Source organism: Rana temporaria, chromosome 11, assembly GCF_905171775.1.
Source record: "Rana temporaria chromosome 11, aRanTem1.1, whole genome shotgun sequence".
NCBI classification, from domain to species: Eukaryota; Metazoa; Chordata; class Amphibia; order Anura; family Ranidae; genus Rana; species Rana temporaria.
This window is the reverse complement of record NC_053499.1, coordinates 114289125-114306861: the sequence shown is the minus strand read 5'-3', so window position 1 is coordinate 114306861 and position 17737 is coordinate 114289125. Positions and strand designations below refer to the sequence as shown.

Below are 17737 nucleotides of genomic sequence, written 5' to 3'. Positions count from 1 at the left end.
TCCTACCATAGCATCCCTTTTCATTCAGGTGGCGACTTAAAGTGCGAGTTGACACAGTTGTGCCCTGTGCCTGAAGGTCAGCTTGAATTCATCTGGGAGTTGATTGAGGTTCTTTATCCACCATTCGAACAATCCTTTGTTGCAATCTTGATCAATATTTCTCTATCGTCCACGTCCTGGGAGATTAGCTACAGTGCCATAGGCTGTAAAAGTCTTGCTAATGTTGCGCACACTGGACACAGGAACATTAAGGTCTCTGGAGATGGACTTGTAACTTTGAGGTTGTCCATGCTTTTTCTCAATTTTTGTTCTCAAATCCTCAGACAATTCTTTGCTACTTTTTTCTCTTCACCATGCTCTGTGTGGCACACAAACATACAACAGGTCAATTTTTCACCATTTTAACTGGTTGCCGGTGTGATATCTACAGTATATTTTCAGCACCTGTTAATTGATACCGTTGAGTTTAATTACAGGCGCATCACAAACTTGGAATGCAATTATTTCTAACAATTTTGAGAAGGTGCCAATTTTGTCAATTACATTTTTGGAGTTTTGCATGGAATGTGTCAAATTTGACTTTGTTTCTCCAATTTTTTTATCATACCAATACAAACAAAAGAAATAAACATGAAAATGCCTAAACATTTGTAATTGCAACAATTTTCTGGGTGAAGTGGTGCATTATCTGACAAATGTAGGGGTGCCAAAATGTTTGGCATTGACTGTATTTTAAAACAACAATGATACTCAAGTGCTGATACTGATTAAACCCCAAAATTTGAGAAATTTATATACGTAAATTGGGAGCAGCTGCTCCCAATTCAAGTGTTTTGACGCCATATAAATGGATAACAAATGGTGTGCTAAATCCCTAATTTTAAACTTAATAGTAAACTCCAATATATACACAATATTGACCAGTTATATAAATATTTATGTGAAAAAGTCCACATGCATAAATAAATGTGAATAATTGATTCAAAATTTTTGACAAAACGTGATTATCAAATCACTCTGTTATCTGTGACACTCTCTGCAGGACCACTCTGCCATTGCGGCGCTTTACAGAGATCGGGGTCGCACCATGTCCTAGCAACACAGCGCAGCCGCGATCACTACGCTGCGTGCCCTGGGGGTGAGCAAGAGAAGTCGTTCTGGGAAGCTGTCGTATGACGTCCACCCAGAATGAGAGCCGCACCGCCCAGCCTTTATTTGACAGTGGGCGGGCGGCAAGTGGTTAAACGGATGCACTCACATTTTGATAGTCAAAGCCGGGGAAGATACTTCCGGTGCCTCATATCCGAGGAAGTGCATCTGTTTAAGATTTTTATTTAAAGGAATTCAATTGCGCGATGATGATCTTTTATTTGCTTTGAGAAACTGAACCTGGAGAAATAGAATTATTAGCTGAAGTCATTTCCTGCTCTGGCTGACTTTTTTTTTGGGATTATCACTGAAAACGTTATTAGACCCAAGGCGGTCTTCCTTTGAGGTGAGCAGGCATTACACAAAGAGGTATTGGTGATCATCTTTAGCACATATATCCTGCAGAGAGTATCGCAGATAATGGAGTGATTTTGATAATCGCGTTTTGTCAACAATCGAGAATCAATCTTCACATTTATTTATGCATGTGGACTTTTTGCACATAAATATCTGTATAACTGGTCATTATTGTATTCGCATATATATTGGAGTTAGATTTGTGATTTAGCGCACTATTAATTATTAGTCATTGACTGTAGTTTTACTTTGTATTTACCTCGTCACTGTCACTATTTATCCATATTGGGGCGCTAGTTTGGTAACAATAATGTACCTCCTAATGATGTGTGTCTCGCTTGTGGTTGTTGCTTCAGTCCTGAAAAATGTTTGATTAATGAACGTCCTGAAAGTGTTGGAAGTATTATGATGTGTTTTTTTAATGAAGGTTTTATTAGCATTTGTCTCTCTGTTGTCCAGTTGGGGGAGGAGGAGTGGGGTTGAATGTAATCTGGATTCCCTTCCAGTTTTGATGGAGGTCCTTCCTTCTGGCTAGCAGACAGCGAAGACCTTTGAGAAGGGACAAGCAGGGAGCAAATTAACAGAACAAAGGTTCCAGAAACTTTTTGTTGTAAAAGAGAACAACAGCCTGAATCAAATCTTAGGTGTGCCTGTTTCCACCCACTCCTTGCAGCATTCTTGAGATGTTGCTGTCACACGTGAGGCCTATAGAAGCAGAATGAAAATGTAAAATGCTGTAATTTTATTCAATTACTTTCACACAGTTGTTCTATTGTCTTCCACTGTTATACAAGTGGGTTGCAGTATAGATGGGATCTGTCATCATTGTCTTTAAATGATGCTTGTGATGGCTAGAAGTGGTTTGGCACTGCAATTTAGTGATGACAATTTATTTTCTAAGTATTTTGTATCTTAAATCCCATTTGAAGCCTCAGTTTTTTTGTGTTTTTTGTGTTTTACTGCCCAGTGCTCCAATCAACAACCACATCTCAGGAAATGTTGGACCGCTGGAGACCCCCTGTGTGAGAGCAGCAGTCCAGCTCTCCAGTATGCTGCTGGCAAGTAGCTTTTACAAATCAAAAATACATACACCTGGTAAACATAATTTAAAAAATACCATATCCTTTTATATGTTATTTAGCCTAGCTACATAACAAGTAAAAAAAACTAAGGCTTTAATTGGGCTTTAACTACTTACATTGTATAGTTGAATATTTTTTCAGGAGGGAAGGATGGGTTTTCTCAGATAAGCACATCCTCCTTCCTGCATGTCCGAGCTAAGGGCAGATTGGTTCCCGGAAGTAAATGCTACATCCTCTGTCCTTCCTCAAAATGCTAGGGGGTGTTTTCTCTCAGTAATTTTTTGGCAAAATAAAGAATGGAGACTTGGATGGATGGCGGAGTTTGCTTTGAATGTTACAAATAAATTAAATGGCATTTTTGGTGTGGTGCTTGGATGCAGTGTATCTCCACTTTAAGCAATTTTATAGGCATGTTGCAGATTTTAATGTGTACAGGAAAAAAAAGATCTAGAGAGGAGCTGGTTAAAGCAGACCCTTTTTCATGTGGATTCAGCAAGCTTGCCCTTGCAAGTTATTTGTATCTTGGAAGAAGGTTCACTCTTTAAATGGTATTTTTAAATACTGGTTGACTTGTACTCCTTGACACAGTCCTAGCTCGTGCACTAGAGTTGTTCCTGGAGTCACTCTTAAAGAAGGCCTGTCAGGTAACACAGTCTCGAAGTGCCAAGACCATGACTACATCACACCTGTAAGTTGTGTGTGTGTGTGTGTGTGTGTGTGTTTGCGTGTAATAAAAATCCAAAGGGGGTATAGGCCTCACTGATCTACACTACTATAGAGCCTGCCTTCTTACAAGGATAGTGGATTGGAACACCCATGCATCTACAAAACAATGGGTTACACTGGAAGAATCCCTCTCCTCTTTCCCCCTACCGATGGGGCAAATTTGTGAATAATGGTCGTGAGACTGTACCATCCTGCCCCTGCCTGTCGTACCTTAGATCTACCCCCAACCACTAACAACATCCACCAAATAACACTAGACACTCGGCAACCTAAACTACAACCCCCACACTATCCAAATAAACCTAGCTATCCAAATCCATCGGTTTCAGGAAGCTAGCTCAACACACGCCAGATTCAATACCATTAGGAGTCAGATTTTTCTATAGAAACAGGCTTTATAGGCCTAAACAACACAAAGCTCCTGTATATTCTATAATCTATACAACTTCCAATATTTACAAACCGACTCTGCTCTACATTCTACCCACATTAGGTTAAAATGTTTATGCATTGTTATGACTATGGAACTCGAATGTTTCTTCACGCTGATGGGCCCATGTAACTTTTATGTACCTATTCTTGTATCTTTGAATACTTCTAATGAAATAATATGGTAAAAAAATGATTTATATATATAATATATATATATGCGCAAAGGAATTAACTGGTTTTCTGCAGTAATTTGCAATAAAATGTGATCTAATCCTCATCTAAGTCACAACAATAGACCAATACAATGGGGTTTATTTACTAAAACTGGGGAGTGCAAAATCTGGTGCAGCTCTGCATAGAAACCAATCGGCTTCCAGGTTTTTTGGTCAAAACCCAATAGAACAAGCTGAAGTTAGAAGCTTATTGGCTACCATGCACAGCTGCACCAGATTTTGCACTCTCCAGTTTTCGTAAATCAACCCCACAGTGCTTAATCTGGTAACGCACAAACAATTCCAGTTTCTTGTGTCTTTATTGAACACGCCCATTAAAAATTCACTACAGTGCTGGAGGAAAAAGTATGTGAATCCATAGACTAATTACTAACAAAAGCTAATTGGAGTCATTAATTTGCTCAAATGGAGTCCAGCTAATGAAATTAATTTGGATGTGTGGTTTAGAGCTACTTTGAAAGATACTCACATTTTAAGATTGCTGTTCATAAGAAGCATCAGCTGATGTGAACCATGCCTCGCAAAAAGGAGCTCTCTGAAGAGATATGATCCGCCGTAGTTGATCTGCATAAGGCTGGAAAGTGATGCAAAGCAATCTCAGTGCTTGGGCATCCATCAGTGGACAGTTAGACAAATTGTCTATAAATCGAGACAGTTTAGTACTGTGGCTACTCTTCCTAGAAGTGGGCTCTGAGCATAGATGATACCCAAGGCACATTGTAGGGTCATCAATGAGGTAAAGAAAAACCCATGAGTAACAGCTAAAGACATGAAGACCTCATTGGAATTGGCAAATACCCCTGTTCATGAGTCTACCATACGTAAGTCTTTGGGCAGGTGGGGTGTCCATGGCAGCAACACTACAGAGGAAGCCACTGCTCTCTAAAACAAAACATTGCTGCTCGTTGAAGTTTGCCAAAGAGCATCATGGCAAACCACAACGCTACTGAGAAAATGTATGGCCCAGAAAGGGCACAACTTGCCAACATCAATACATCGTCCCACCGGTGAAGTATGGTGGAGAAAACATCACTATTTGGCCTTTGTGTCTCTGCCTCTGTGCCCAGACCACTTACCATCATCGAGGGGAAAATTGATTCCCAAATTTACCAAAATATCCTACAGGATAATGTCAGTGCGGCGAAGCTTGGTAGACCTTTGGTGATGTAGCGGGACAATGACCCTAAGCATTGAAGTAAATCCACCACAGGCAGAAAAAAGAAAATGTGCCATTTGGAGTGGCCCAAACTTTAATGCCATAGAGATGCTGTCAAATGACTTCAAGAGTCTTTCACACCCACCAGACATCCTACAAATATGATGTGAAGCGGTTCTGTAAAGCGGAATGGTACAAGAAATTCCTCCTGAACGTTGTGCATGTTTGATCCAGAGCTACTGAAAGTGCATGCTTGAAGTCATTGCTGCCAAAGGAGGTTCAACCAGATATTAAAGCAGAACTTTACCCAAAACAACTTGACAAAATTATTATTTTTTTATGAGCAAGGAACATACATTCCACAATTTTAATTCTGCTACCAAAATTAGTGTGTGTTGTTGTAAATTGCCTCCACCATTGCCCCTGTTGTTTTTTTCCTGCTGGAGGCTGCCATTTTTACTGAAGCCCTAAGCAGCTGTAAAATTTTAGGCTGTCAGCAGATCGGCCTCTAGTGGCTCTGATTTTCGTCAAAGTGACAAAAAGTAGAAAGCAACTGAGCATGTGCATAGCAGGGTGAGACCATGTATTACTGGATTTTAAACAGCGCTTTTTATGTTTTCCATAGCTATACCTGCAAAAGTAGCCAGTCGGAAGTGATCTTTAGTCAGAAAATTCCATTTACTGTCTTCCCTTTTCCTCCAGCACTGTGAATGTGTGTGTCCGTGTGATCATATATTTTACTTTTTTACTAAAGAGGCTGTGTAAATTCTGTACATTCCAGGTCGCTGTCCTCCATATTATTTAAGTAAACCTGTTATGAGAAGGGACATGGAAATAGCCAGTGCTGAACTTTCTGAAAATACTGGATGTCATGCTGACTCTCTTCAATACATTGACCTGCATCATGTATGCGGATAGGAATTTCTGACATTTCTTCATTTATCTTGTTTGCTTGTTGTGGGTTAGTGGTTCTGAAAGTCCAAAGCCAGTAGGTCAGCATGCCAGGTATCAGAAGGAGGTCAGTAGTTGCAGTCTCTGCATTTGCTGTATTGTAGGTTTACTCTTAACATTCTCTATTTGACTGATCAGCTGTCCAAATAATGCTGAATGCTTTGTTAAATATGTATTCATTCAGATGGTGACATGAAAACACAGAAACATGTTCATCTACTCCTAAAGTGTAACGTAAAGAAATCATATGCTGCCTTGGCAAAATACATATACAGCTCCTGCCAAATTACTGATTTATCTGCCTTTCAAATTTTAGATTGACAAGATCTGTCACTGTTTTTATATACAGATTTACTATTTTATACAGGAATCGTGAGAGAATTGGAGATGAGAAGCGGATGTATTATTTTGCCTGTGACATCTGTTTGGCTAGTCTATGTATTATACAATATTTTAGCAGCTAAAATTACCTATAGTTCGAAACAATCAATTATGCTATAATTATGCTTGTTTTTCAAACAGACATATCAATGGTCTGTTTAGGATGTGGAGATTAGATAAATGGCTGCATGGGACAATAATCAACCAAAATGTTAAATAAAAACAATAATTTCACCATTTGTGTCCCATTTTGGAGATTTCCACTTATTGTCCCATAGCCATACAGGACGTGAGAGGATATCCCTACAAATTATTGGAATCCCTTGGGGAGGGGGGGGGGGGCAGGTCACCAGAACTAATGATTTCCCCTCTCTTCCTCTTCTGGGGACAACCCAAAATGTGGGCTCTTCTTTACTTTTCTATTTCGATTTTTCTGCCTCTTAAATAAAATTGACATGATCCGTCGGTAATTTTTATATACAAATTTTCTGTTTTATACAGAACTCATGATGGCCTTGGAGATAAGCAGCATATTTTGTATTTTGCCCGTGACATCTGTTTGGCTAGTCAATGTATTTATATGATATTTTAGCAGCTAAAATCCTTGCCCTGGCTAGGTTCACACATATGCAGTTAGTGCAGCTCATGTTTGTGTGGGTTCAGCAAGCTATTCATTTAAATGGGCTGCTGTACCTGCAGGAAATATGTCCTTGAAAATATTTATAACCGCAGCTGCATGGAAATTGCATGGTGCTTTTGCTCCAAGTGATTTCCCGCACTCGCACCCACTGCGTTTTCAGATGCATGGGGGTGTATCCTTCAGATATTCAAGGCTGGTAATTATGGCTACTATACTTGTCAATGCAATTCATTTTTTTTCTTGGAATAATTGTACACTATGCAGCAATGCTTGCCATAAGTTAAGACATATGCGACCCCCCCCCCCCCCCCCCCAGTGCATACAGCTTGGCTACCGCTGACATATATATCGCTCTACTTTTTTTTTTTTTTTTTTTTCTGTCTTTCACAGGAAACAGTGTATAGAACTTGAACAGCAGTTTGATTTCTTAAAGGATCTTGTTGCAACAGTCCCAGATATGCAGGGTGAGACAGAAGACAATCACACAGAAGGGGAGAGAGTATCACGGAGGTAGGATGTTTACACCTTCATTTCCTACTTTTACTGTACAAATTGCTAACATTTTTGTGGTAATTGGTCATTGTTTTTTGAGTCTTCCTATGCTTTATGAGCATACTTTGAGCATCACAAAAAAAATTATTTTATTTTATGTTCCCCAAGGGGCCGGAAACCTGGAAGCAGCCGAAAGAATGGAGGTACAAATATGAAGGGAAAAGACAAAAAGCAATCTGAAACAGATTCAGAGCAAGAGGTAGGGCTTTCTTTTTAGTAGAATCTGCTAGTGGTCTCATTTGTTTTTGTATTTTGCTTAATTATTGAATATTATTTGATACTGTATGTTAACAGGATGATTCTGAAGGCACAGATACAGAAGGTGAAGAAGAAGAAATGTGTATGACTCCAACTGCAAATATGCAATCACATGCAACATTTCAAAGGTAAATTCCTGTGTCTTTTTCAGATTTGACCTAATTAAAGATAATTTATCTTTCATGCGGGAACCGTGAAGTTCAATTCAAGTGTGCAGCTTTTGGGGGGGGTGGGGGGTTTGGTGCTGTAATACGGTGGTCATCAACCCTGTTCTCAGGGCCCACTAACAGGCCAGATTTTATGTATTAATTTGGTTCTTGTTTCCCTGCCCATTAAAGATGAACTCCAGGTAAAAACAATATTGGGGCCTTATTTTAGGTATCCGTAAAAAAAACTCTAATGATGTGTGTTCCACTTGTGGCTATTGCTTCCCTCCTGAATTAGGTTCATATGCCCCCTGACATGTAAGTGCTGAACTTCCACAAAGGCTGTCAGAACTTGTAGTTTCCCTATTCACAGAACACTGCTTTTTTTTCTAGTTTGTAAAAACCAGTGGGGAAGATCTGGGGTCTGTGCATTTGTAACATGTGACACTAGGCAACATACCAGTAATCAACTGGAAAGCGATGACGGGGCGTGACCAGTATGTGAAATGGAGCAGCTGTGTCTTAGGAAGGCTCAGATCATCCTGTCTCTATCCTGCAGTGTGGGAGTGTCTGGAGCAGCTGTTGCCACTTGCTGCCTGTGTGACAACACTCGCCCACCTTTCTGATTCATGCTGCTGCCAGCCAAGTGCCGATCTTGCATCCCAAGGTCAGTGAAGAGCCCTGTGTACTCCCAGCCTCGTGGCTCCGCCATCTTGCCTTCCCCCCCCCTCATATTCCACGTGCACTGGCACCGCTTCTGCAACACAGTTTGTATCCCATAGTAGCCCAGACGTGACTGTCTCCCATAGCAGCTCTGAACCTCTGCCAGCAGCTTCATCTTCTGACTCCACCAACAGTGATCCTGCAAGCCATAGCCTCCTTTAAAACATCTCTCATGGAGCGCATAGGTTATTAGACCACAGAGTGCAACTTAATCCCCCATGATCTCGACAAATTTCGTACCCGCCTAACTAAAGCTGAGGGGCAGGTTTCGGAAGTTGAAGTTACCACACATGCCCATGCGACCACTATAGAAGAATTACAGTACCAGGTTCAGTGGCTTTCAGATCAGGCCGAGGACGCTGAGAACTGCTTGCGGAGAAATGTGAGGATAGTGGGTCCTCGGAGGGTGCCGAGGTCACTTACCGTTACATTTTCACTAAGTAGTTTTTTAAGGACCTTCTGAATTTGACATTGGTTTCTTTGGCTTATGTAGTTGAACAGGTGCATCAAGTTCCCACGGGCCCCAGTCGCCCTGGTGCCAATCGTATCCTGTTTTTAGTAAGGTTCTTAAACTATCGAGACCAAGATTGCATCTTGACCACAGCTCGGAAAAAGCCACAACTCCGGTTTGAGAACACCATGGTTATGCTGCTTTCAGACTACTACGTGTAGATCCAGCGCCGTTGGAGAACCTTGCAGGATGTGCGCAGATGTCTTTGCAATAAGGGTTACACCTACAGCATGCTTTATGCCAGTAAGCTCCGAATAGTCTGAAGGATCTACGATATTCTTCGAAACCCCAGGCAATTCAGAGAGCCCTGGTTTTTCGATATTTGAAGTGTTACAAACCACACCTCGTTTTCTTACAGGGAACTCCTCTCACAGGCAGCAAATTACATGCATTACACAAGTCATGGATTCAGAGCCTCTTACTCAGTGTATACGAGAGGTGTCGCTATTTTGATCAGCAAATTATTCTTTTGCGCTGTTCAGTCGGTTACAGACCCGATGGGCAGATATGCATCTGTGGTATTAACAAAGATGGTACTCCCGCGCTATCACAAAGAATATCCCGCTCTAGCCTGGATTTTATGCCTTGCTAAAGTTTTTAAATGTGAGTAAAAGCTAGCTGTTTTTATAATAAAATATTTTGAGAAACTATATAACACTATTGGAGCACTTTTGTTTACATACCACCACGGAGGTGACTAGGATGAACCCCGGGTTTCCGTTTAAGGCAATATTGCCGTATATTCTGTCCCAATATTCTGTCCCAAGAGCAGTATCTGTTACAGAGAGATTCCCAAAGAGAAGTTGAGGCCCAAGGATTGCCCATGAGTTATTTAATGCTGTTAACCTTCATCAGTAAAATGAGAGGCCTGTGAGCACCAAGGTGTCGTATACACTATAAGAAGAGACACCATCACCTTTATTCACTAGCTGTGGTATTGCTTATTAGGGGAGTCGCTTATCTGTTTGTCAGTTTATATATCCCCCCCCCATTTGACCACCCTATTTGACAAGGTGTTGGTTTGACATTCCCATTGAACCATCATCTGTGGTGACCTTAACTCTGTGTTAGAACTTCTGCTGGATGCTGTGGGCCCTCAAATCGTATGCGATGCCTTTTTAAAGCCTCCTTGAGAGGTCAATATATTTCCTTGATAAAGCACCGTTGGGAGTACCTCCAATACTGTTCTTCAGTACCTGGAAGGCTCCTTGAGAGCATCGGAACAGGCCTTGGTACAGGATCCCTCCTGGGACTGAATGACTCAGATTAGTCAGTTTCACAGGTGTGTTCTGCTGCATCGGACTGATTTGATCCATTGTTCCTCCTTTAAAACTTTGGAAACTGCTCTTTGAGGGGGTTGATAAAAATGGAAAGTTGATTGTGAACCTGTCTGCAAGTAGCTTTCCTGGTACAACTGTCCCTTGTATTAAATATTTGCCACCCCCACTCCACCCTATAATACCTCTGACATGCATGCCTGATTACAACAATTGCCACTTACCACTCATTGCCAGACTGATAGGAATTTTCTAGATGCCCCCATCACGTTGGAGGAGCTACAGACTGCCATTATGTCTTTCCCTGCTGGGAAAAACCCTGGCCCTGATGGACTACTATCCAAATGGTACAAATTGTATATGGAAGGAATTTCCCCGCTTTTTTAATCTAAATCCCCCTATACCAAGGCACTCTCCAGCCTCCATGTGGTTCTTCTCTTCAAACCAGACAAGGCTCTCTTTAAACTGTGGCTTCTATCAGCCAATCTCACTTCACAATATGGACCTCAAAATCCTAACAAAGGTCCTTGCCACACGCCTATCCACGATTATGGGAATGCTGGTGGATGCTGATCAAACAGGATTTATCCCACATAAGTCCACGGATATTAATATTCATTGCCTTTTTGCAAATCTTCAGGCTCTGCATTCTAATCCAGGTATGCAAGTGGTGGTGGCCCTCAACATAGAGAATACTTTTGATTCAGTGGATTGGACCAACATGTTGGCTGTGCTGGAGTGTATGGGGTTTGGCCCCTCCTTTTTGCATTACTGCTGCTTTTCAGGTCCATCCTCAGGTGAGAGGGATTATGCTCCACGATTTAGAAAAAAAAGTAGCTTTATACACTAATATGCTCCTTCTTCTGCAAGATCAAGCTGGGTATTTTAATGGCCCGTTCTAATTTTATTAGCCAAGTTTGCCATTTTCTCTGGGCTATGGATTAACTGAAACATATCCCAGATACTTCTGCTTGACCCATTCCCGCAGGCTGAGCATGTGCATGTGACTAATGTCCTTGCAGCTTTCATTCCACTTATCTTTACCCCATCATTGGGGTTGGCAAAATCCAAATTTGAACTCTGGAAGTCCTTACCCCTAATGCTCATTAGACAGATTTATTTGATTACAATGAAGTTTTTTTCTGTACATTCCCGGCAATGCTCCAATGTCGACCCCACTTACATTATTTAAACAATTTGATGCATATGTCTCCTCCTTCCGAAAAAATCAGCCTCTCAGACTTTGTCTTGTGGCCCTGAAGCAACCAATTTCCATGAGGGGCCTTCATTTTCTGTCTGGGCAACTGGTTCAAGCCCATAATTGGCTCATGCTGGATAAAGTAAATGCTTCAGTGGCGTTAAGGCTGAAGTTCTGGGCTCCTATGAAGCTTTGCAATCCCTTTACAGAGATTCAAGAGCTCCTTTTATTCTCTAACTCGCACCATGAGAGCTACGATTCGGGCATGGCATCGGACAGGGGTCTTGCATCCTACAACGTCCTGTGTTGGTCTCCGCATTGCCCACTGTGGAATAATTGGATTCTTCCCCAGCTGTTTAGAGTTCCTGAGCCGGTCATATGGGCATCAAAAGGCATTAAGAAGCTAGGGGGATATGGTCATTAAGGGCTTTCTTCCACCATTGTCGGACTTGCAGGCTAAATACTCCTTACCCAACTGGTATTTTTTCATTACAACTACATCATGCCTACACTTTCCAGTTAGTTGGCAGTCATTACCCTTAGGGAAACTGATCTGGAGTCACTGCTCTGATTCTATTCCTAAGACCCACTCAGTATTTTACCAGCCTGCACGTCTGCCTTTTCCTGAAAACCTGACTAAGTGCAGGAAATTACAGACGATCGATGTTCCTGACCTGGACAGTGATGATTGGTACGATGTCTGGAATTATTCCTTTTTAGTACCCTATCTCCGTAAAGCTGTGTCTGGTATAAATCTTTAGGGGGAACTATACGCAAAATGTTAAACAAAAATAAAAAAAAATGTCATGGGTTCCCCCTCCAAAAGCATACCACGCTCTTCGGTCTGGTATGGATTTTAAGGGGAACCCCCACAACGAAAAAAAAATGACATGGGATCCCCCTTCCCCAAAATCCATACCATCCCCTTATCTGAGCACACAGCTCGGCAGGTTCAGAAAAGGGGGAGGTGGAGCGCCCTGCCCTCATGAACTATACCAGGCTGCATGCCCTCAACATGGGGGATGGATGCTTTGGGGTAGGGGGGCCCTGCGCCCTGACCCCTAATCACCTTGTCCCCATGTTGATGAGGACAGGGGCCTCTTCCCGACAACCCTGGCCGTTGGTTGTTGGTCTGTGGGCAGGGCTTATCGGAATCTGGAAGCCCCCTTTAACAAGGTGTTCCCAGATCCCGGCCCCCCACCCTATGTGAATGTGAATCGGGAACATTTGTACCCCTAGCCATTCACTTAAAAAAAAAAAAAAGTGTCAAAAATAAAACGCATTACACATGTTTTTAAAGTAATTTTATTAAGGCAGCTCCAGCGTCTCTTCTCCCCTCTTCGGCTCTTCTGCCTCCTCCTCTGATGTCTTCTGCCTCTTCTGGTTCTTCTACCCTTTCTGGGTCTTCTAGCCCTCTCCGGTTCTTCTCCCTCTGTCTGCTGTTTTCTGCCGGGTCTTCTCGGCTATCTTCTTTTTTTTGCTGGGTCTTCTTCGCTGTCTTCTCCCTCTGTTCTTCTTACGATGTTGACTCAACGCTCTCTCCCTCTCTAATGCTGCATGTGCGGTGTGCCACTACTTATATTTGCATGGGGGGTCACCGGGTGATGTCACCTGGAGGCCCTGCCCCTTATGACGTCACCACCCCATCATGCCCCAGGCAGTGGCATCATAAGGAGCGGGGTCTTGGGATGGAGGATGAACCCATGGCCGTTTTTTTGTTTTTTTTCTGCCGTGGAGTTACCCTTCAAGATCAGCCGAGCATAAGCCAAAGTCGGATCAGTTAAGACGGCGACCGGACTTTGATCCGACTTCAGTGATATTCAATGGGCTGAAGTAGGATCAAAGTCGGACCAAAGTAGTGCAGGGACTACTTTGAAGTAATCCTAATATGAATGATTGTCAGTTAAAATCATGGGGAACGACATGTCGTGCGACTTTGCAGTGCCAAGTCATAGGACAAGTCGTACAAGTGTGAAAGGGGGCCTAAAAGGTAAACTGATTCAATTGAAAATCGTTCACATGCATTCATTTGATGCCGGATATGGTGCGGAAATTTGGGGCTACTGGTTGCCCAGTTTGCTGGCACTGTTCCAACCCACATGTAGACTTTATTCACATCTTTTGGAGCTGCCCCATAGTTGCTGCCTTTTGGACGCAAGTCATCAAATTTATCTCTATGGTGATGGCCATTTCGGTGCCCAGCGAGTTGAGTCTGCTTGCTGGGTCTCGTAGAGCCCTTAGCCCCCACAAGGTCACAAAAGTGCTTTTGAGTGTGTTATATTATGCTAAAAAATGTATAGTTTTGCACTAGAATTCGCAGAATCCCCCTTCCCTGCAGCAGTGGAAATCTCTGGCTAATTCGGTGCTTCTCCTGTAAAAGGCTTCCTACAGTGTTATGCCCTGTACACACGATCGGTTCGTCTGATGAAAATGGACCGATGGACCGCTTTCATCGGACGAACCGATCGTGTGTGGGCCCCATCGGGGCAGTCAGGAACTCCACATACTTTGCAGAGATCATTTTTACACCTTCTGGGACCCTAAAGGGGCCGACCAGCTCTCTTCCCATATTTCCAGCCCAAACATGACTCCACCACCGCCTTGCTGACGTTGCAGCCTTGTTGGAACAGGGTGGCCATCCACTACTCCATCCATCTGGACCATCCAGGGTTGCACGCCACTAATCAGTGAACAGGACTGTTAAAGTGGAGTGGACACTGGCAAACCATCTGCCTTCTCAGCAGGGATCAGCGGTAGCCCGCCCCCTCATGTGTAAGGGGCCTAAGGGAGGAAACGGGAGCTAATGAATGATTGAGTCCTTTATTAGTTCCTGTGATTGCAGCACAGACAGGGCAACAGTTATAAGGTTCTTTTAACCCTTTCACTACCCCTTCATACACATCCAAACTCCCGCTTGCCTCTCCGTGACCTGTATAGTAACCCTTCACCTCCCTTATGCACAACTCCATTTTTTCCCACTGTATGTGACCTGTACATTAACCCATTCATTTTCTCCTCCTTCCTCTAGTTATGATCTGTATGTGTTAGATTTAGTGCACCTTTACCAAGCTCCTTGTTTTAACCAGTTCAGTACTGGGTACTTTCACCCTTTTCCTGCCCAGGCCAATTATCAACTTTCAGTCCTGTCGCACTGTGAATGACAATTGCGCCGTCCTACAACACAGTTTAAAAAAATGTAGGGACAGATGGTACTTTCTTTTGGTGGTATTTAAGCATCGCTGTTTTATTTTTTAGTTTTTGCTAAACAAGTTAAATTAATTTTGGGGGCAAAAAATGTCTTCTAAAATTTTGCAAATAGGTAATTTCTCTTTTTCACTGATGGGTGCTGATGAGGCTGCATTGATTATCGGTGTAAACTATGTGCTGACAGGCTTGCTTGTTGACAGCTCTTCTATCCTCTCGCAGACAAAGCGTCTGTTAACATGTGATTGACTGATTGGACACAACTGATCACATGGTAAAGTACTGCAATTGGCCCTTTACCACGATCTGTGATCAGCTGTGCCGGAAGGACACAACAGTCACAGAACGTGTTAGGTGCGTGCCACAGGGGGCAGGGTTCAGGGAAGATGTCTATAGACACCCTTCCAGAACTGGACGACCACGCTATAGCTGTATTTTGCCTATAGCATGGTCGGGAAATGGTTAAATGCTTTTCCCAACATGTTTCTTCATTTCCAAAAAGTGGGATGCTTACTTTCCGAAATGGGGCAATTTTGGGGGTGCACATAATGTCCTGCCATTTATATTTTAACAGGGTTCAGAGGAAACCTTGTTTTTCCCCAAAATGTTTGGTCTTTTTTTCTTCTTTTTTTTTTTTTTTTTTAAAGTATCCCAGTGCTAAAGACTGAAAAATTGTCTGGTAATGAAGGGGTATGACAGGCAGTTAAACACTCAGAATGGCTGTTTTACTTTACAAGTTTCCAATGCAATTTAGACAAGGAAAGAACTATAAATATGTGTGTGCTGTGGTGCTACCTGGCATTTGCAGATAAGCAGTTTATAAAAACAAATCGATGTGTAGCAGATAAAGATTAAGGTTCTTTATTTTTTATTTTAATGTGAAACTCTGGTGTGTATATACACTTTAACATTTAAAAAAAAAAGCTTTATTTGATAAAATGTTTTGTATTTTAGTTGCTTTTTTGTTTGTCTCCATCACTCTATTATGTACAGATTTGTAAGTCTTTCACTCAAAGCTGTTATATTGACCACCACATATTTTTTTTATTTTTTTTATCTCTTAGTCCCCCTCCGGCTCCATCGTTCGTACAGTTTCATTCTGTTCCAGTCATGCCCCAAGCAGCTTCTGCTTTGCCCCCTATGCCAGCTCCGTTGCTGTCCACTGGTTGTGAGGAGGAGGAGGAAGATTATGACTCGTAGCCTCTGGCCAGATCCATTTAATTCCGTTTTCATTTATTTGCTTCTTTGCTTTTGTTTTATTTTGGTTTTTAAACTAGGCCCAAGGGCCCTGGGGGGAGGGGGGGTGATATTGGAAAATGTGTTCTTAAATTTATTAAAAAAGGATGTGGAGGAAAATGTATGTTGTTTTTATTTATACAGATCTCAAATGCAGCTGTAAATGTATTTTATTTTTTCTGCTGCCCTTTATGTGATAATCCACAATGCATTTTACTGTTGGGTGTTACTGTTTACCCTTTGCTGTGATAGTACAATGATTGACATGTTAGAGTGCCACTTATTCAGAGACCTCTTTTTATTTGCATTTCTTTTAACTACAGGACTCACATTTATTACATTGTTTTCACTATGAAAGCCTAACTCCAGATTTGATTGAACCAAGCTAGGCCAAACAAACTATTTTCTTCACTAACAGGTGGGCTTGCTGTCGGCGCTGTAAAAACTGTATGTAGAATCAGCTATATACAGTATACAGCGCTGTGTTCTAACAATGGGCCAAAGACTTCCCATCCCAATCCTAGAACAAAATCGGATAAGCGCTGCTCAGCCATTGACGGAAAGCTTTGTATTTTCTTAGTGAATATCAGATTAGCTAAGGTGGAGGGCATGACATCATCCACCCACCCCTCCACCTCTGCCAATCAAGAGGAGCCCTGTATTCATTCCTTTTTTTTTTTTTATTACAACTTCAAAAAACTGCCATGCCTCGTACTAAATACCTTGGACTGTCTACTTTCCAAAAATCGGTAATTTGGGAGGTATTTGTACTGTTCTGGCATTTTTGGGCCTCAAGAAATGAGCTGTCAGTACATCAGGATTGATAAATTCTGATGTATACCATAGTTTGTGTACTCTATAACTTTCATTCAGATTGAATTAATAAACACTGATTTGGGTTTATTTCACTAAAGAAATGTAGTCAATTACATTTTGGTCTAAAGTTCTGAACAACAATTATTTGTTTGCAAAATTTTATAACAAATGAAGAAACACTTTTTTTTTAATTTGCAGTCTTTTTTTGTTTATCAAAAAATAAAAAAAACCCAGTGGTGATTAAATGCCACCAAAAAATAAGCTCTAGTTGTGTGAACAAATTTATAAAACTTTAGCTTGGGTACAGTGTTGCATGACCACACAGTTGTCATTCAAATTGCAACAGCGCCAATGGCTGAAAATTGGCCTGGGTAGAAAGGGGGTAAAAGTGCCCTGTATTGAAATGGTTAATACTTGTAGCCAAAATGAATTTTAGCTTAGATTATTTAAGCTGAAAATTGTATTTGAGTTTGAGATGGTCTCAGATGTATACAGGCTTTTAGAAGTAAGAAGTCAGAAGTTTTTTCACATTTAAATCGGAGGTGTTTTAATGCTTTACCATCCTATGCAAAAAAAAAATAATACAAATTGCCTTGAAGATAGCCTCTTTGGATGTGGATACTGATCGTTTTCTGTAAGGAAGAGGTACAGTTGAAACGACTGAATCTAGTTTCCCAAACAGAAGAAACCATGGCGCTAAACAACAATA

At 41.7% G+C, this 17737-nt stretch overlaps 1 protein-coding gene across 1 annotated transcript in view; it reads left to right on the top strand.

Moving 5' to 3' along the window:
• The window catches only part of DRAP1 (DR1 associated protein 1), a 39500-nt gene extending 23168 nt beyond the window's left edge, over window positions 1–16332 (top strand). Inside the window, exons 3-7 of the mRNA XM_040328864.1 lie at window positions 3183–3276; window positions 7498–7617; window positions 7768–7858; window positions 7954–8045; window positions 16041–16332. Of these exons, the coding sequence (XP_040184798.1) occupies window positions 3183–3276; window positions 7498–7617; window positions 7768–7858; window positions 7954–8045; window positions 16041–16176 (533 nt within the window). The 3' untranslated portion in view covers window positions 16177–16332. The remainder of the gene's footprint in view (window positions 1–3182; window positions 3277–7497; window positions 7618–7767; window positions 7859–7953; window positions 8046–16040) is intronic.
• The last annotated feature ends 1405 nt before the right edge of the window (window positions 16333–17737 follow it).